Source organism: Anolis carolinensis, chromosome 2 (assembly GCF_035594765.1).
Source record: "Anolis carolinensis isolate JA03-04 chromosome 2, rAnoCar3.1.pri, whole genome shotgun sequence".
Classification (NCBI taxonomy): domain Eukaryota; kingdom Metazoa; phylum Chordata; class Lepidosauria; order Squamata; family Dactyloidae; genus Anolis; species Anolis carolinensis.
In genome coordinates, this window is record NC_085842.1 from 167,001,188 (window position 1) to 167,021,460 (window position 20,273).

The 20,273-nt window shown below is 40.8% G+C and overlaps 1 protein-coding gene across 3 annotated transcripts in view; it reads left to right on the plus strand.

Annotated features, from left to right (window-relative positions):
• rab5b (RAB5B, member RAS oncogene family) overlaps window positions 1-18,699 on the plus strand; it is a 42,051-nt gene extending 23,352 nt beyond the window's left edge. For all 3 annotated transcript variants that reach the window (XM_008114428.3, XM_003223196.4, XM_062974042.1), the window contains exons 2-6: window positions 3,190-3,482; window positions 5,458-5,609; window positions 8,766-8,888; window positions 10,506-10,599; window positions 15,634-18,699. In XM_008114428.3, coding sequence (XP_008112635.1) covers window positions 3,320-3,482; window positions 5,458-5,609; window positions 8,766-8,888; window positions 10,506-10,599; window positions 15,634-15,749 — 648 coding nt within the window. In that variant the 5' untranslated portion in view covers window positions 3,190-3,319 and the 3' untranslated portion in view covers window positions 15,750-18,699. The remainder of the gene's footprint in view (window positions 1-3,189; window positions 3,483-5,457; window positions 5,610-8,765; window positions 8,889-10,505; window positions 10,600-15,633) is intronic.
• Window positions 18,700-20,273: the final 1,574 nt, after the last annotated feature.

Here is a 20,273-nt window from a genome sequence, read left to right on the forward strand (position 1 = left end):
TTCATGATTTGTTATGAAGTGGTCTGGACAAAACAGGACTACACCTGAATATTTCCTGGCTTCATCAGTGCTAAATGTGAAGTGCCTGTATGTATGAACAAAAGACTAGCAAATATAGCTTAGTAGTATAGTTTTTGTTTTAACATGGCCATTGAATGACCCAGATTTTTTTCTAGAATGGAAGAATACTTCTCTACTTTCTCTGTAGCATGCTGAATTACATAAATCTCTGTTGGCAGCACACTTTTAGCCCCTAAACTAAAACATTTAGAAAAATCTATATGACTTCAGAATATGTTCGTTCTTTTTAAACAAAGTACTTTTGGTTCTTTTGTCACCTTTGCAGTTCTGTTACATTTTTAAAAATGGTCTGATCAAAAATGTTCAGGCAGTCCCCAAGTTACAAGCACAATATTTGACATCCTGCAAATTGTAGCTTTGTATAATGATAAATAAGTCCACTAACAATACATTGATGTTATTATAAAATGTTATTCTCACACCCTTCCCATAAGAATCCTGAGCATTGCATTTGCATTTGGTCTTGCCATCTATACTTGAGAGCATACTAATGATCATGTAAAAATAAAAGGTTGCTAATACAGAATCCTGCTATTACTAAAGATTCCTGAGAATAAACCTATTACTCTTTACGTTTTATGTCCTTACTAAGTGCCTACAAAGCAAAATTGGAATTCATGCAATTTTTAAAGCTTGTTGGAAAAGACTACTAAGAATTTTAATGTTAGAGGAGATATTTTACATTTGTATTTCCAGTTGTTACTTATCAGAAATGAAATGGTTTGTCAATTTCCACTTTCATTTTGGAGGAAGAAATCCTATCCTATTTGTCTGAAATGGCGATCGTGGTTGGTATTTATTAAAGTAGGAGTGGAAAATATGGTCTTCCAGATACTGTTGGGCTGCAGCTCGTATAATCTCTCACCATTAAATAGGGCTAATAAAAGTGGCAATCCAATAACATTTGGAGGGCTCGAGGTTGCTTAGATGGTGGTAGAACTTACTGAAATTTGATCCAAACCCTGTTATTCTATACAGATGGCTCTCTACATTTTAGGTTCAACCTTAAAGATTTGATTATTTGAGATTTGACTAATACTTTATCTCTACCAGAAATTGACTATAAAGCTGCCATAGAGGAACTAATGAGATGTTCAGGTGAAAACCTTACTGTTTTTTTCTTCATGGGTTTTTCCACTTTTGTGGGGATATTGCTCTCCTAGCACCTGAAAAAACAGGATGATCTACAGTGTGAATTTGGTTCTCGAACTTTTCAGTTACTCCATCAAGAGATTGGAACAAACTCCGAATAGAAACTACAATAAAATCTAAATGTGTTCATTTTAAAACATGAATATTTCAAATTTTAGCTAAGATACGGAACTGAAATTGGGAGATCAACTCATAAATATTCACTCACACCTATTCTTTGCCTTGAAGGTGTATTGATAAAAATGGTGGCTGAAAGTGCAAATCCACATTATCCCTTATGTTCTACAACAGCATGCTCATGTATTCAGTTGGCTGATCCAAGTGTCAGGGTGGAAAAATCATTTGCCTATTTACTGGTAAAATGGCAATTAGACTTTTGCTTCCAGGATTCTCTCCAGTATGAAATAAACATCGCTGAAATACAGAACTATAATCTTTTTTTTCCCTGAATCCATAAACGGATTTAAGCAGCAAAGCGTAGAGAAGACAAGAGTGGCTTCATTCATTATTTTTTCTGTCATAGAGATCAGTCTATCAGAACAATTTATGTGTATTGGAAAACAATATTGAGGCTATTAATGAGAAGATACGAAAGACAGTCATTATGGTTTTTTGAAGGTGTTTCATCCCTTGAATACTTAAGGATTTGAAATCTTTTATCCCTGTGTATATAATGAAGCTTATTAGATGTTAATCAGTAAAAGCAGTCTTGTGCTTCATGTGCCTTCAAGTTACCTATAGGCCCCATTAATTTCATAGTGTGTTCTTAAAGGTAAAGGTTTTTCCTTGACATTAAGTCTAGTCATGTCCAATTCTGGGGGGTGGTGCTCATCTCCATTTCTAAGCCGGAGAGCCGGAGTTGTCCGTAGATGTTTCCAAAGTCATGTGGCCATGGGGCCAGCATGACTGCATGGAGCACCGTTACCTGCCCACTGGAATGATACCTATTGATCTAATCACATCTGCTAGGTTGGCAGAGACTGGGGCTAACATCGGGAGCTTACTCCGCCAACCTTTCATTCAGCAAGTTCAGAAGCACAGTAGTTTAACCCACTGCGCCACTAGGGACTCCAGAGTATTCTTAGGCAAGGGATATTCAAATTTTGTTTTGCTACGTAGTTCCTTTCTCTGAATATAGCTCACAGCAGGTGGTATTTGTTGGCAGTCCCCATCCAAGTACTAAATGACATTAGTTAGCTTCCAAGATCAGACAGGAACTTGTGCCATAGGAAGCACTCCTTCACTGTTGCAGCATAGGCCATCTGCTGCTACATAATTCTTTATTTTAAACACTGCAAAACCAATTCTGTGCTGGTGAAGAACATCTGCTGGAGGAGAAGGAACACAGCCGTTTGTCTAACACATTACACTGTGTGAAGTAGGGTCAGAATGTTGTTCCTCTAGGCTTGTTGTTGGTGCCACATGATGGGATGGGCATTCCAGGCCAAACAGTGTTTACTCCACCTCAAGGAATGTGAGCAGGAAAGACGTCTGCAGGAGTTGCTGACTCATTGATCACAGAGCTTCACAGCGCACCAGGGTGCTTGTCCCCAGGCTTACCGGGGAGGGCTGACTGTCTTGGTGTGTTTGAGATAGCTAAATAGGGCTGGTTAGAAAAAGTCCAGGGAATACTTTGAATTTAATTGTCTCACAGCCTGGGTATCAGGCTACTTTGCTGGACGAAATATTTTACTGTCCTTCCTTGTTTTCTTACGTTATACGAATGTGATGTTCTTCTTGTGAGTTCTTTAACAAGTTGTATTCTTTCCATTTCACAAACATAATAATCAAGATCAAGACTGAACTTTATTTCCTCATTACTTATGATTTGCTGAAGTTGCATTGATGCTCAGTACTGTTGAATTACAAATATATCTGCACTGAGTTTACATCCAAACTTCTGCAGTGTCTTTCTCTTGCCTAGCATACTAACCAATCTTTCTTCTTTTATCACAGAAGGAGCTACTAACTTGGAGAAAGCTGTCCTCTTGTTCCAAGCCAAAAACCCTTGTGCTCACAAGGTCTGGTTAGTGATTGGTAGGTTTTTGCATCGGCTGGGGCACAGGCTGCTCTTGGAATCCAGGCCATGACCAGCAGAGGAGCTGCGAGGCCAAATGGTCAGTCACAGGCCAGCAAGATTTGTCAGTTCAAGCTAGTACTACTGGGTGAATCAGCAGTAGGAAAATCCAGCCTGGTGCTGCGTTTTGTCAAGGGACAATTCCACGAATACCAGGAGAGCACCATTGGCGGTAAGTTCTGGAACTTCTGTACTACATGGAAGAAAATCCAATCCATAGCCTAAACATCAAAGAAGCATACTGGATCCCAGTATGCAGAGTAAATACATCTGCATGCATTTAAAATTACGATTACTCAGTAGCTTTACCATAAAGAAAGGATAGACAACTGTGCAAGCCTAGGATACCTACATCTCCATAACAACCTCCCAAATTTTTGGTCCCAAATCCTCTTGGGGGGATATGGGAGACATTCTCAGTATACTTTAAGTCTCTATGGTCCATTTTAGATCCAAGAGAAGCCTTTCTTTTTTAAAAAAAAAAACCAAAACAAAATCAGGAAATGAATAGAAATCACTTCTGGTTTACTCCCTGTTTGAAAAATAAATGCCCTCTGGTTCAAGGGGGGTATTTAGTAGCAGATTTTAAGTTAGTGTCCTTAAATATGTGTATAGGCAGTCCCTGAGTTACAAACATTCAACTTACAAACAACTCATATTTAAGAACAGGTTAGACAAAAGGAATTGAGATAAATCCACCCCAAGGAAGGGAAATTAACTTCTGAAAGAGTTATCATGTGGAAAAGGTGTCTCCATTGAAGCTTTCTCACTAATCTTTGTTTCCATAACAAGCCATTTTTTTTTCAAAATCCAATTATCACAGGAATGGAAAATGAGGTGAATCTTCTGAACAGGCACAGTCAGCACAGACCACAGGGATGCTAACCCTTCCCTATGCTATCCAAAGCTAGAAAATGTATATTTTTGGCTGGCGTTATATTTTAAAAGTACATATTCTGACTTGCATACAAATTCAGCTTAAGGAGAAACCTACAGAACCCATCATGTTCATAACTTGGAGACTGCCTGTATATAGTAAAAAAATAGCAACAGCACATACAGGTTTTGTGGGTTCTCCATCCACAGATCCAATTAACCACAGCTTTAAAAACATTCAGAAAAAAATCCCCCCAAAAAGCCTTAGTTTTGCATGCGGTGAACACTATACTGATGTCTAAGCATATCCTACTGTAGTCTCCCACCATTTCACAGATCCTCAGGCCTTTTCTGGCACTTCTTTGAGTTGTTCGCTATTCAATGGGCATCCATGGATATGGGTATCCATGGGGAAGTTCTGGATTCCAAGCCCTAGCAAATACTAAGAATCCACTGTACTGTAACTTGTTAATTGTTCTGATAAACATGCTACAGAAGTGCATTTTGTATTTCATATTACTTTTAAAATACATTATGTTGAGATGTTTGCATGCATATGTGTGATAATATATTTTAAAAACACTTCCCTAGTGTTTGCTTAAAATATATTATTCATTCCATCGGGACTTGGTGTGTACTAGTTGGGGAGCAAAGTTTCCCAAACCATTTTCTATTGCCGTTTTAAACCATTTACTCCATGTATGCTTAAACTTCCTGGTGTTAGTATCAAGACCCCTTTATTAATCAAATAGGCTAATAACTCTTCCTGCTTTATCATTGAATGTTCATTAGCTAGTCTTCTTCTTAGTCGATCCCTCATTGTCTGAGTATGATGACCTTCCAAGTGTAGTATTTTTCTTAGAAGAGAAACTGTATGAGTTTTTTTAATGTGTGGAGGTCGGTGCACATCCGATCAACACGGTCTTCACAGAGTGAGGGTTCCAACCAGTGGCATGGTTAACACAGCCACGGTGGCTTCTCAATCTGTTGCAGTCGTCTTCTGCCTTCTCAGCCATTGTTACATGTACTACATAATCTTCCTCCTGATCTGCCATTGAGGTCTTCAGGTCTTCAGATTGTACTTGGTCTGGAACCTGTGGCCACTCCTGGGAGTACATAACTCCAACGGCTATACCTGCAAGTTCATTGGAACACGTGTTCCAATGAATTGTTAACTAGTTCACTGTAGGAGAATGTAAGTGCCTGAAGTTTAATGAGTACATCTATTTTTGAGCCTCCTAAAGTAAACTCTCTTTTTTTTTTCTCTACAGCGGCTTTCCTCACACAGTCTGTCTGTCTAGATGACACAACAGTAAAGTTTGAAATCTGGGATACAGCTGGTCAGGAAAGATATCACAGTTTGGCCCCTATGTATTATCGAGGAGCTCAAGCTGCCATTGTGGTTTATGACATAACCAACCAGGTAAGCCTGCACTGTTTTGTCAACTTCTCCTGCAGCCATAGTAGAAATGTTCCATTAGTTTCATTCATTCGTTCCATTCACTTTCCCCATCTCACAGGAAATTGTGAGCAACAATTGTGAGCCCGGGGCCGGGCTGTGGCGCAGCTAGCTAGTAACCAGCTGCTATAAATCACTACTGACCGAGAGGTCATGAGTTCGAAGGCCGGGTCGGGTTAAGCCTCCGACCATTAAAAAAAAAAAAATAGCCCCGGCTTGCTGTTGACCTAGCAGCCCCGAAAGACAGTTGAATCTGTCAATTAGGGAAATTTAGGGACGCTTTATGCGGGAGGCTAATTTAACTAATCTACAACACCATAAAACTGCTCACGAGGAAAAGAAGAGGAAGAACAGCCACCAATGGACGGTGAAGCAACAGCTCCCCCTGTGGCCGGAAATCGTGAAGCTGGAAGATGTTAAAAAAAAATGCCTCTGTGTCTGTCTAAAACTGAATGTTGTTTGTCTATTGGCATTGAATGTTTGCCATATATGTGTTCATTGTAATCCGCCCTGAGTCCCCTTCGGGGTGAGAAGGGCGGAATATAAATACTGTAAATAAATAAATAAATAAATAAATAATCTAAAGAGAGATGTTAGAGAGCAGTGGTTCTCAACCTGCGGGTCCCCAGGTGTTTTGGTCTATAACTCCTAGAAATCCTACACAGTTTACCAGCTCTTAGGATTTCTGAGAGTTGAAGGCCAAAACATCTGGGGACCTGTAGATTAAGAACCGCTGTCATAGAGCGTTGTCCCTTATTTTCCATTACTAAAGTGCAAGAGTCCTCCCTGACCAAAGACTTGTCTGTTTCACATTAAACTTCTACTGTTAAACTTTTTTTTGCTTGGAACCTTTATTTATTTCTTAATTCCTGACTGTTTGGGTCTGGATAAGAATGCATAACATTTATACAATACAATTGTTGGTTTAGAGTGGTCACATTCTTCTGAATGGGAAATAACTTTATAGGTAATTTGCAATTTGCTAGATTTAAGATTGCACTGAGATGCAAGTGAAATGGGATATTTCTTTGAAGCAGAGATAGGAAATCTGGGCCCTTCAGATATTGTTAAATGATAATATCTATAATCTTTTTCCATTGCTATGCTGCCTGGGGATGATGGAAGTTGGTGCCACCTGGAGGGTCACAATCTCCTTATTGCTGCTCTGCTCTAAAGTATCATATATACTTAAGTATAAGCTGAGTTTTTCAGCCCTTTTTAGGGCTGAAAAAACCCCTTGGCATATAATTGAGTGAGGGTCCTGGCTGGTTTATACTCGAGTTTATAGATAATCGGAGTTGGACAGTCTCATTTTATTAAAGTCATATTATTTTAAATTACAGTTTGTGTAAATATTCAAAAACATTTAACCCACCAATGCCTCAATTAATGTAATTTTATTGGTGTCTGTTTTTCTTTTTCTTTTTGAAATTTACCAGCCCCTGCTGCATTTCCCACCCTTGTCTTATACTCGAGTCAATACATTTTCCTAGTTTTTTGTCATAAAATTAGGTGCCTCGGCTTATACTCAAATATATATGGTATTTTTTATTCATGGTGACAGGGTGGATTCACCCTTTAAAATATTTACTTACATTTTATCATTTCTGTTCTTTTGAAACTGCACACTTTTTATTGATTGATTCTTATTTCTTTCTTTGCTCTCTTTTACTGTTATGTTGAACATCCATATTCCTGTTATCTGTTAAGAATGTAAGAAAAACTATGCTAGATTAATCCAGAAGCTGGTCTGGTCTAGTATTCTGTGCCCATTAGCCATTTGGCTATAGACAACCCATAAACAGGAAACAAGCACAACAGTATCCCCCGGCTTTTGTTCCCAATGAGCTATGTCTGAGAGACATACCACTTTTAGAAGTAATAAATCATAATTAATCCATCATGTTGTGTTGCCCTTGAAAACCCTGTCTTCAAGTCCTTGGCCGTCATCTTTCAAATTGGCTTTGATTCGTCTCCTTCAGCAATGGACTTGTTCCCCTGACCACCCAACATTTGCGTCCCAAATTATGTAACAAAATTTGGAAAAAAAATCTGTTCTTGGTTTGAATGTGTTATTTCAATACTGTTTAATTGTGTGGTATTTTGAAAGTAGTAGTTGCACGCCAAAACCTTCATTTTTGTGGCTGCCATAAACAGTCAAATTGGTTAAGACTCTATGAGATATTCATTCCAAAACTACAGCAAAATGTGCTGCAGGATGCCCCTCAAAGTTATGCAGTTTAATACACTTTTTGCATGTTTTTATGATAGAACTAGTTGGGAAATGACATTTATAACCCAGGAACAAAAAGATTACCTAGTGAAATCTGTAATGAAGTAGGTTCTTGACTGGAAAAGTTTCACCCAGGAGCTCTGCTGAGAGGTAGCGCTTCATGGCTCAGGTGTTCCACAAGTGAAGTGTTTTGTGGAAGGATGGCACAGCTCTCCTTTTGCCTAGATAGATTGTGCTGGCACGTTGTGAGGATATCACCCCATCTTTTGGTAGTGAATTTCATAGTTGTACTTTGTACAATATACTTGTTATCATCTGGTGTAATTTAAATAAACTGGAACAATGAGGAGAGAACACAGGAAGCCTAAACCTTTTCACTAATTCAGCTTCATTGTGAGATTATGTCAGTTGTTATAAAGGATACTCTTGTCTATAGAACATTCATCAGTGATGCTCCTGGTAATGTAGAATGTTGACAAATATAAATGGAGTACACTGACACAAAATTTATTTGTGATGGACACTAGCGAAGTTGGCTTTAAAAAGTACTTTAATATATTTGTGCAAAGTAAGTATATCCACAGCTATTGTAGGATGGCTATCTGCAATATTTAAGTTTAGAGGCAGTGAGCACTTTCTGTCAGAAAGGACTTCACAACCTCCTTGTGGGCTTCCCAGAAGCAGTGGTAAAATAGAGCTAAACAAAGTAGACCTGAGGTCTAATCCAGCAAGGCAGCTCTTTTTGTCTTCGACTGTCCCAATAAATAATTGCTTCCACTGTCGGAAAAAAGTCTTTATTTTGGTGTTCTGCTGCAGTATGAGCAAGTTGGTAGTAGACAGCATGTTTAGTTGCTTTTCCTCTTACACTCTGGCTTTTTCTCTTCTAGGAAACGTTTGCACGAGCAAAAACATGGGTGAAAGAACTTCAGCGGCAAGCTAGCCCAAACATTGTTATAGCCTTAGCAGGAAATAAGGCTGATCTTGCCAACAAACGCATGGTAGAATATGAAGTAAGTAGCATTGCTCAAATATCTTGATTATCCTTCTGGATAGCAGGAATTCTCCACAACTGAACAATTCTGAAGTAGTGGGAGGATTTCCATGTGTTGCTATGATCTGCCCTAGATAGCGTAGTCAGAAATGAGGGGAGAGGAATGATGCAGTTCAACGACATCTGGAAAGCTATGCTTTCCCCATTCATTATTTTATCAAACTAAGACATGTATATACCTAGAGTTTTGTTCTCTCTCATTCACTAGATGAAAAGAAACTGGAATTGTCCTGGTCTGACCCCTTGGAATATATGGCTGTACTGTGTGGCTATTGATGCTGCACATTTAGTTGCCTAAGGAAAGGGCTGATCACAGTTAGGTTCTAACATAGTTAACACATTTGATAGAGGCACTAGTGATTGATCCTAGGAACTTTGGGCATATTTTTTGCTGGTGAACAACGGCCTCGAATAGGTATGGAGTTTGTAAGCTGAAGAAATTCATTTTTTTACGAGTGCATGATGCACACACAGCTTTTGTCTATTTGTGCGACCGTGTCTCCTATGAACCTACTCAGGCCCCAAGGTCCACCAGGTAGGCCCTTTTTACGGTCCCACTTCCATCACAAGCACAGCTGATGGAAACGAGGGAAAGGGCCTTCTTGGTGGTAGCCTCCCGGCTGTGGAATACCCTCCCCAAGGAGATTAGGCTGTCTCCCACACTAACCGTTTTTAGGAAGGAATTAAAAACATGGCTTTGGAAGCAGGCTTTTGTAAATGGCTATCTTAAGTGATTGAGGTTTTAAATGAGGCTAATGTTAGCTGGATCTTGCTGTTCTATCAACTAAAGTAGGTCTTGTGATGCATTAAATGTACTACAAGTTTAATTATTACATAATTTTATATTTATGAGCAATGCTTTTGAGTTATATTTGACACGTCTATTGCAATAGCCGAAATTGCCATCTCATCAATAGTTCTGATTCTGCACAACACAAAGATGAAAAAGAAAAAGTACTGATTATAGACATCATTGGGAAATTCATACAACATAGCCATGATGTCACATGTGTCTTGGCCATGTGCATCAGTTGTGCAGTGACAATAGCCTTATCTAGTTAACATAGATAATAAAAGAAATGGAATAGTGAAGTATGGGATAAACAAACACTCTTAATTTTATTAAGAATGCTCTTTCATATTTAAAAGAAAATTCCTATTAAAGGAAACAGGCTTCTGTTGGTTCTGTTTTAGCAGCTATGTTCAAGCCATTTTTATTTAAACAGAAAACTGTGGACATGAAGTTTATTCACTAACGTACTCCCAGAAAGCTCCCAGAATCACAGTTTTGGGAACTGCATTTGCTGTGACATCCCCTTATGCCTGCTATACGATCAGCCTAGAGTTGTCTTCTGTTTCTCGATACTTACTTTAGTCTTGGTTGGTTGTAGCTATCAAGTGGAATGTGTTCTCCACTCCCAGTTCCATAGGCCCAGTCTCCTTCCTCCAGGATGCTTTATTTTGTTTAGAATGTAAAAACTGAGCATGTCTCTCTGCCTTGTGTATTCTAGCTAATCCAGAATGACCAGTCTTGTCTCAAGTCTAGCTTCTACATTTGTTTTTTATTTTCTTCCAGGAGGCCCAGGCTTATGCAGATGACAACAGTCTATTGTTTATGGAGACATCAGCTAAGACAGCGATGAATGTTAATGACCTCTTCCTGGCAATAGGTGACTCTAAAACATTAGCTATGAGGGCACTACCTCTAAAAAAATGAATTTGTTTCACATTACACTGGTACTGAGTTCTGCAGGCTCTTGTTGTCTAACTCCTGGTCAACAACCAGGAGTTTGAGGTACTGTGAGGGTACATTCCACTCCTGGTACATCTATATATATAAAAGAGTGATGGCATCACGGCGATGGACAAAACAACAAATCTACAGCTCCCCCAAACTCTAAAATTGGCAACGCAATCCATCATCCCCGCCTCCAGTAAGATACAACATAATCAAACAAAAAACACAATCACAACACCAAAAAAACACAACAGGCAATCTGCGCACGCGCAGAAACACAGTCCTCCCAACTCTTTCCGCGCGCGCGCACACACACAGAACCGTTCCCCTCCCTCCCTCTCTTGCACCTCCTCCACCGCCGAAGCCAGGGACTCTGCAGGAGAAGGCACATCTCCGCCTCACGAGGCTGAGCTCCCCATCCTCGAATCGGGAGTTCTACTCCAAAACACCCGGAGGGCCTCAGCCGACCCTTCCCTGCCCTCACCTCTCGCCTGGAAAACAAAAAGGTCCCTCCCTCGGGACCTTCCTGGTTTTTGGCGCCAACACTGTCATTGCCGCGCCAGGCACTTCTGGGAAAGCGAGTCCTGCCTCTCTCCCTCTGTGTGGAGGGGCAGCCTTTCCCACCCCTTTCTCTTCCTCTCGGGCCTGCAGCGGCGGACGAGCACCACGTTGCCCGCCTTCCTGGCCCGGTTCCCCTCCTCCTCCTCGCCGCTGCTCAGGCCTCCTCCTGTCCTCCGCGGGAAGAACATGGAGGCCGGCATCGGGAAGCGCGGAGGCGGGGAGGAAGCCGCGACGCCCCAGGCCTGCGCCTCCACTGGAGCCCGCTCTTGCCTGGCCTACAACCCACCACCACACCGGCGCCACCTCCGGTAGGAGGGGAAGGGCCGGGATGGAGGGGCAAAGGGGAAGGGCAGACCTCACCCCGCCACGCCTCCCGCCTGGCCCCTGAGCACGTACAGAGCGCCTTCTCCTCTTCTCTTATTTACCCTTTTCCAGGGCCCGGGGGATGGCGCAAACGCCTTCCTTGCAAAATTATAAATATACAGTAGAATCTCACTTATCCAACATAAACATCCCAGCACAACATTGCATAACTGAATATGTTGGATAATAAGAACGGATTCAGGAAATCCCAATTAAACATCAAATTAGGGAATCATTATACAAATTAACCACCAAAACATCATGTTATACAACAAATTTGACAGAAAAAGTATCACAATTTAAAACACTGAATACACAAAAATTGACTACTAAAACGCAGACTACGTTGGATAATCCAGAACATTGCATTACCAAATGTTGGATAACTGAGATTCTACTGTAAGATGAAATAATTACTGTGGTGCAGTAATACACAACAATATAATCTCTACAATCACAACACTAAATAAACAACACCACTCTGAAAACGGGAATTCCAGACAGGAAACAATCAGGGCCAGCTAACACCTCCCAACAAAGTATTCCCATCGCCAAAGTCTGGGAAATCCTCTGTTTTCTGAGGGTCACAGACAGTAGAAGCACATAAAATATCACACACAACACCACTCTGAAAACAAGGAAATTCCAGAGAGGAAACAATCACGGCCAGCTAACACCTCCCAACAAAAAATTCACTCAGGGAGGAAACAGCCAGGCTTTAAAGCTACAAGGTCATTACATGCTAATCATTTTTCCTAATTGCAGCATTCATACTTCCCTCCAACAGACAAAAACAATCAAAAATATTGTATATTCACAACCTTACGAAAATAATACCCCTGATGGTGCAGCGTGTTAAAGCGCTGAGCTGCTAAACTTCTGGACCGAAAGGTTGCAGGTTTGAATTCGAGGAACAGACAGAGCCCCCACTGTTAGCCCCAACTTCTCCCAACCCTAAAGTTCAAAAACATTCAAATGAGAGTAGATGAATAGGTACCACTCCAGCGGAAAGGTTACGGTACTCCATGCAGTCATACCACATGACCTTGGAGGAGTCTACGGACAACGCCAGCTCTTCAAGCTTACAAATAGAGATAACCACTAACCCCCAAAGTCGGACACGACTGGACTTAATGTCAGGGGAAAACGTTTACTCTTTACCTTAACTACCACCAATTCCTCAATACTTTATTTCCCATACCACCAGACTTCGCCACAGCAACGCGTGGCCGGGCACAGCTAGTGTGAATGAAAATAATAAGTTGCTTTGAAATACTCAGTTTTATACAACAGTTGGATGCTTCTAGGCTTTTTTGACTTGCTCTTTCAGGCATTAGGAGCCCCAGTGGCGAAGTGCGTTAAAGCACTGAGCCGCTGAACTTGCAGACCGAAAGGTCCCAGGTTCAAATCCCGGGAGCGGCTTGAGCGCCCGCTGTTAGCTCCAGGTCCTGCCAACCTAGCAGTTCGAAAACATGCAGATGTGAGTAGATCAATAGGTACTGCTTCGGCAGGAAGGTAATGGCGCTCCATGCAGTCATGCCGGCCACATGACCTTGCAGGTGTCTACGGACAACGCCGGCTCTTCGGCTTAGCAATGGAGATGAGCACCAACCCCCAGAGTCAGACATGACTGGATTTGACGTCAGGGGAAACCTTTACCTTTACCTTACTTCAGGCATTAATGGGCAATCTTCAAATAATTACGTGTTGATTTATTGACTGTCTACAACAGTGGTTTCCAACCTTTGGGCCTCCAGGTATTTTGGACTTGGGCTCCCACAGTTCCTAACAGCTGGCAAGCTGGCTGGGATTTCTAGGAGTTGAAGTCCAAAACACCTGGAGCCCTAAAGGTTGGGAACCACTGGTCTATAAGCTGTCAAGGACTACTTGGAGAAGGAGTAAGCTTCAGGCCTTACAATCCATGGCTGGATTGTGTCTGGAAAATGCTACCTCTCTTCCTCTCTCCTACTACTAGAGTAGAGGAATTTTAGCTCTTTTCCTTTCACTTGGGGAAAGAGCTATAAGTGTTTGCAGATTTGTTTAACCAAATTGCCTTGATGTTCTAGCTTCCTATGACTCCCTAACATTCATTAAAATGAGAGCATGGCTGTGTCCATAATATATAGACCAAAACTGCTGTGCTTGCTATCCAAGGTGGAGCAGTGTCATATTAGACAATAGAGGTGTGCGCAGTATTGGTTCCATTTGTTTCATTCGGGTATTTGTTTCGTACCGTCCATTCGGATGACATAAAACAAAAGAGCAATTTTTGGATGAAACAAAAGGTGAAACAAACAAGAACGTTTCTGTTTTTTTTTGTTTGGTTTTTGGGCTGTGTGGCTTTCCTCATGTGCCCAGGGAGTTCTTCCGCATGTGTCAGAGGAGGAGGAGGTGATGTTTGGGTCTTTTGGCCAATCGGAGGTCAAGGAAACTGACGTTGCCAGGGTATTTAATGGGATGACCACCCCCAAAGTGCCCTTTGTTGGTGCTGGCTGGCTACCTGGGTTGCTGCTGCTCACTCAGCTCACTTAGCCTCTCGGTGCTAGTGTGCTTGCTTTTTGCTGCCTTGTTGCCTTGCCTCTTGCCTTGCTTTCCTTCCTTGCCTTGCTGCTAGGGAAAATATATTTGTTTGTATTTTATTCTTTCTCTAAGCTTGGCTTTTATTTTTTATTCTTTCTTTGAAGGAGAAGGGGGCTGGGAAGTGTGCGTGGGGCTTTGGGGGTGGGGGGAAGAAAGTGATCTCTGTAGCTTCTATTTGCTATACTGTAGTATTTTAAAATGTTTAAATCTTTAATTCTTAATGCTTTGTTTCAAACCCCCCTTTTTCCGTCCCCTGGGTAGTATTGTTTTTTTTAAAAAAAACACAAATATTTTTCAAAGGAAAGAAATTATTGGACTTTCAACCTTCTTTGTTTAGAAAACTTTTTAAAAGTTGGAGGGCTAAAAGGAGTCGATATGCCCTCCATGTATGAGGGGAAGGCGAGCCTTGGAAGCCTTCCCATTGCTGCCAATGGTCCAAAAATGTTTGTTTCTTTCGGATGCGGGACAAAACTCCCATTCGGATAGGGAAGCGGCAAACGAAAACAAAAATGGGACAAAACGAATGAAACAAAACAAAACTGATAGCAATCCCATACAAATGCACGGGACTATAATAGACAACATTTTAAAAGATGATCCTACAGGAATGTATGTCATTAGACAAAAGGAAGAAAAGTTCTATTAGCTAGCAGCCTAATGTGGTCCCGGCCCCTTCCACACAGCTGAATAAAATCCCACATTATCTGCTTTGAACTGGAATATATGACAGTGTGGACTCAGATAACCTGGTTCAAAGCAGATATTGTGGGATTTTCTACCTTGATATTCTGGAAGGACCCCCAGAGAGAACCAGAATCCAACCTACCAAAAGTTTCCTATTGACCTCACCAGTTCTAATATTGACTGTTTTATGTTGTTTATTAATTGTTTTACTTTTGTAAAAGAACCCAGGAGCCCTTTGGTGGGCTGAAAGATGGCATAATAATGATTTAATGAAATAAAATTTTAAGTTTTATGATATCTAGATCAAAGCATCATGAAGGAAATAAAAGCAATGCTGTAGTAAATAAAAGCAGGCCCAGTTTAGTGGGTCAGAGAGGTTCCCTTCTCTCTTAACCATATTGATATTTTCTTTTATTTTGCAATATGCACAGATTGCTCTTATCTGTAACCAATTTTCTTGTCCAAGCCATTGTTTAATTCTATTTTCCCTTACCATTCCCTCACACTATGTATTTTTTGTGTTTTAAAAAATAAACATTTGTTTTAAAAAAAAAGAGGTTCCCAAATACCCTTTGAAGCAAATTCCAAACTTGCTGTTGGAAGGCTCACAGAAGAAGAGTAGCACCTAATATCACTAAATGCTGGGTTACCCCATTTCTTTTGAGTGTTTAACATTCCCTTGTTCCATTAATGTTATTTCAGTTGATTACACCTGCATTAGGACTAAATGAAGACATTACTGCTGTCTTTCACTAACCTGTGTCTTCTCCCCTTCTAGCTAAGAAGCTGCCAAAGAGTGAGCCCCAGAGCACAGGCGGTGCCATGGGTCGGAATCGAGGTGTGGACCTCCATGAGCAGTCCCAGCAGAACAAGAGCCAGTGTTGTAGCAACTAAGCAGTGGCATTAAAGCAGCCAGCGAGAGATAAGATATAACCTCCATTCCCACCCCACTCCACCACACCTCACCTCCAATAACAGCATCGGCGCACTTGGAAGCCGCCCCCTTCCTTCCTTCTCCTGAGAGTTCCGTTTAACTGCACTTCTAATGCTTCAGAAACCACCACCAGGCGTCTGTTACCACCACCACCCCAAGGAAAAGTGGAGATAGACCAACCGGGGACTTAACTTCCAAAAACAAACTCTTCTTCACTTTGTATTATAGGTGCAAATAGCTACCTACTTACTGGGATTCCCCTGTTCTGTTTTCTCCCAGATAATATTCCTTTCCTTCATTGCCTCTCCCAACAGTCTGTCTTCACTCTGATAAAATCTGTGTTCTTGGTCCTGTAACATTCACCTTCTCTTCACCTCCACCTCTGTTTTGTTCAGTGGGGGAGGATCAGAAGTGACGGGGAACTTAATTCTTGTAGATTTATTTTTAAGAGTAAGGTTAATGATTTTTTTTTCCAAAAAATGCAGAATTTTTGTGAGGTCCTCAGAGTTTTTTTTTAATCATTTGTTTCTAGTGTTCAGAAAAGCTGCAGTGTCCTTCATTATCTTTTTCCAGGGCAGTCTTTTGTGGTTGGGTTGGGAAAGGTAAACGATATCTGAACTTCCGCTGATGTCTTCCTTGCTGTGATATCGGTGTGGCGGTAGGTCTCAGTGGTACAAACAGAAGAATCATGTGTCTGTGAAAGCAGAAAATGACGAAAACAGTTTTCCCAAACCTTTGGCACTCATTGGCTATTTTAGATGTATTATTGGTCAGGAGAGCTGTGAAGGGAAGGGGGATGCTCATTGAGAGTCAGTCTCACTGGCACAAGTGGCATTCTGAGTTAAAAGCCTGTTGTGTGTCTCCTTCTGTTAGCATTCAGATTGCATTAACGGGTTATCAGAGTCCTGTTAGGGCTATTCATTTCTTTGCTCAACAAGTATGACCAGCAGTCTGAAGCAGGAATGGACAAGATTAACTAAGCTCTCTTCAGTGGTTTGGCCCTCATGCAGCAGTAACACATTATATGTACAGTATTGCATGTTTTTTAGAATGTTGCTCTAAGTTGCCAAAAGGAAAAATGCCCTGACAACCTTAGCAGAATATTTGAAAAGCCTTTTCCTAGTTATTCTTGCAGACTTTACAAGCTTTGGACTATCAGGCGGAGGGTGCAATAAAATGAGAAACAGCATGGTAGATGAGAGATGCTAGGAGGAGGACCAGTACTGTACTCTCGATACCCTATCCTTGCCAGGGACACCCAGCTTGCCTTGAGTCTTTCCTACACCCTTGTAAAATCTCCCCCTTGCCCTATGTAACATTATTCCAAGGTAGCAGGTGGTGTGGTGGAGCAACCCCACCTATCACACCTTAAGGCCCCACCTGTTCATCCCTAAGGGCTAACGCAAGAACTGTTTGAACTGAAGATATCTAGCCCTTTTAACATTCAGTTTACTCTGTAAATAGGATAGCACAAACATGTATGTATAAAAGGGGGGGTATGGGAGGGGGGATTTTTACTCCCTTGCAATTAGCTAAACAGTCATAGCTTTTTAAACTTATTTGTAGATAGTGCTGATCTATAAGATTAAGCATGCTACCATCTCATCCACAACTTGCTCTTTGAGTAGCTTCCAGTAGTTCAGTGTCTTTGGAAGGAATCAATCTTAATCTGAACAGTGGCCTTCACAGAGTCGGTGATTTGACCCCAGCCCTCAACACCCTTGACTTTTTAAAAGTTCATTTTCTGAAGTGGAATGATTCATCTTTGTTGTCCAGATCTTGCTCTAAAACAGTTTACTATCAATACAAGCATCACTTACATGGTCATAGGAGCATTCTTCATATGAGCACCAATTGGGTGTATTCTGATCTCAACTATGTAGATTTCTAATGTGAATCTTTCTGTGGCAGGACCTGAAATGGGCCATTCACACAAGCATAGCCTTCCCATTATTTTTAAGCACTCTTATTTTGCACATCCTTTGCACCTGTACTTTCTGCAGGCATGTATCTACTTACTTGTTCTTCTCCAAGGTAACTTAGATACTCCTGCCACCCACAATGCCTGCACTAAGGTCTTAAGTTTTGTTTTATTCACCCTTGTAACCATGTATTGACTCTACTAATTCCTGCACTACTGTTGGAAGTATTCTATTGCCTTTGAAATGGGCGTCTAGTGGTGATGCTATTAAGAAGAAGCCAGTCTTCTGAAAATCTAGGAGGAATACTTCAAAGCAGAGTGCTTGCAAATGGCACATGCTGTAACATTCTGCCCCATCCAGTTAGCATAAGGGTGCAGAACTGCCTCTTCTCTACTGCTGTGCATGTAACTTGAGTAGCTTTCAAGGATTCTGAAGTCTACATTATTTTTGGAAGCCCCAGGACATTTCCATATTTGTTTCAAACTCTTAAAACTCACAATTGTGTCAGGGTTGAGTCCCGTAGGTGGGAGAAACCAGGAATGGAATCTTGCACCTTCAGTTGTTCTCACTGAAGCTTTCTTAATTGATCATCCTGTCTACTGTTTTGTACATATAATTGGTATTGTTTCCTCATGTAGGAGATTCTAGGAACAGGGAATAGGGCTGCCTTCTCCTATGATGATGTTTTGACTTCAATTCATGACACAGCAAACATAGATTTTGTATTTAAACTAACCCCCCACCCACCCATGGTTTGCATTAGGGTTTTTTGTGCTTCCTGGACAAGTGAGGACACTGCAGCTTTTTCTTAAAACAAACAAATTAAACACATACTTTCTCTTCTGCTTTATTTTTCTTTTCTGATCAGGTTTTCTTTTTTGCGCTTTTGAGAAAGCTCTTACATTGCATTTGAAATAACTATCATGGTAACAGAATTCAACTGCTGATTTACCGATGTATTTAATGTAAGTAAACAAAAATCAGTGTATTAGATGAACTTCTTGCTTTATTGTGATCTGAAATGAGGGGGAAAGGAGTGGCACCAAAGCAAAACCATGCCCTGCTGCATATGCAAATTAGGTGGCCATCCAAAGGAAGAGTGAACTAAATAATCTGCTTTTGAAGGTATAACTTCATACAAGTCAATTTCAACATTTTATATATATATATATAAATAATCAGTTGGCACAGGTAATCAATTGGATATGTTGTAGGGCTTGCTATTGAAATACTTTCAAATACATTGCTGAAGGTTATGATAGCCCAGTCTGCCTTTGACTACTTAGAAATCCTACTTATTTCAATAGAATATTCTTCCCAAATATGTATTCTTAGGATTTTAGCTGTGATCTGATACATATGGCTATGTTATTTAAGATGAGCATAGAAAAATTGCACATGCCAAAACAATGGAAATTTCCATTCTAGGAGAACTCTCGAGGGAAAAAAAACACACCTCAATTGTGAGAGTTAATAGAGTTCATTTCATTGTGAACCAGCACTGTCAGCATAGTGTTCCTTTGAAGGATACAAGTGTATGAATTTGAAATAAGATACTCATCAAAAGTGAAATGGGGAATTTAAAAGAATGGGTGATAGTAGTTGTACTTTGGAGGAAGTTCATGCCTTTGGTAGGATCATAGTAAAGAACACACTAAATAGAAAAGTAGTTCCCATATTTTGGGAATTTAAGCTTCAGTGGGAGTAGGAAAATTGGGGAAGCGTTCATGAATTACTTGCATATACTCGCAAGCCTTTAAGAAACAACCAGTGGCCTTCTAAATGTTGTTGAACAGTTTATCTCATTGTCCTCAATCATCAGTCATGCTGAAAAGGGACCAATGGGAACTGAAGTGCAACAACAAAGGAATATCTTTAAGATATTCAGTAAATAATTCTCAAATGCAACTGACTGACAGATTATAGTGTTGCTGTTTCTGTTGAAAGCATACTTTGTTCTGTCTGTATTGAATTAATGTGTTGTCGAAGACTTTCATGGCTGGAATCACTGGGTAGTTGTGAATTTTCCGGGCTGCATGATCATATTCCAGAAAGGAGTTGTATGTTTTCCGGGCTGTATGGCCATGTTCTAGAAGTATTCTCTCCTGACATTTCGCCCACATCTATGGCAGGCATCCTCAGAGGTTGTGAGGTATGGAGAAACTCAGCAAGGAAGGTTTATATATATCTTTGGAAAGTCCAGGGTGAGGGAAGAACTTTTGTCAGTTGGAGGCCAGCGTGAATGTTGCAGTTAATCACCCTAATTTGCATTGAATGGCTTAATCTACTGGCTACTTTCTGCCTGGGGGCATTCTTTGTTAGCTGCCCCTGGTGCCCATGTCTCAGAGTGTTGCTTCTTATTTACTGTTGTGATATTTGAGTTTTTTAATACTGGTAGCCAGATTTTGTTCATTTTCATGGTTTCCTCCTTTCTGTTGAAGTTGTCCACATGCTTGTGGATTTCAATGGTTTCTCTGTGTAGTCTTGACATGATAGTTGTTGGAGTGGTCAAGCATTTCTGTGTTCTCAAATAATATACTGTGTCCAGGTTGGTTCATCAGG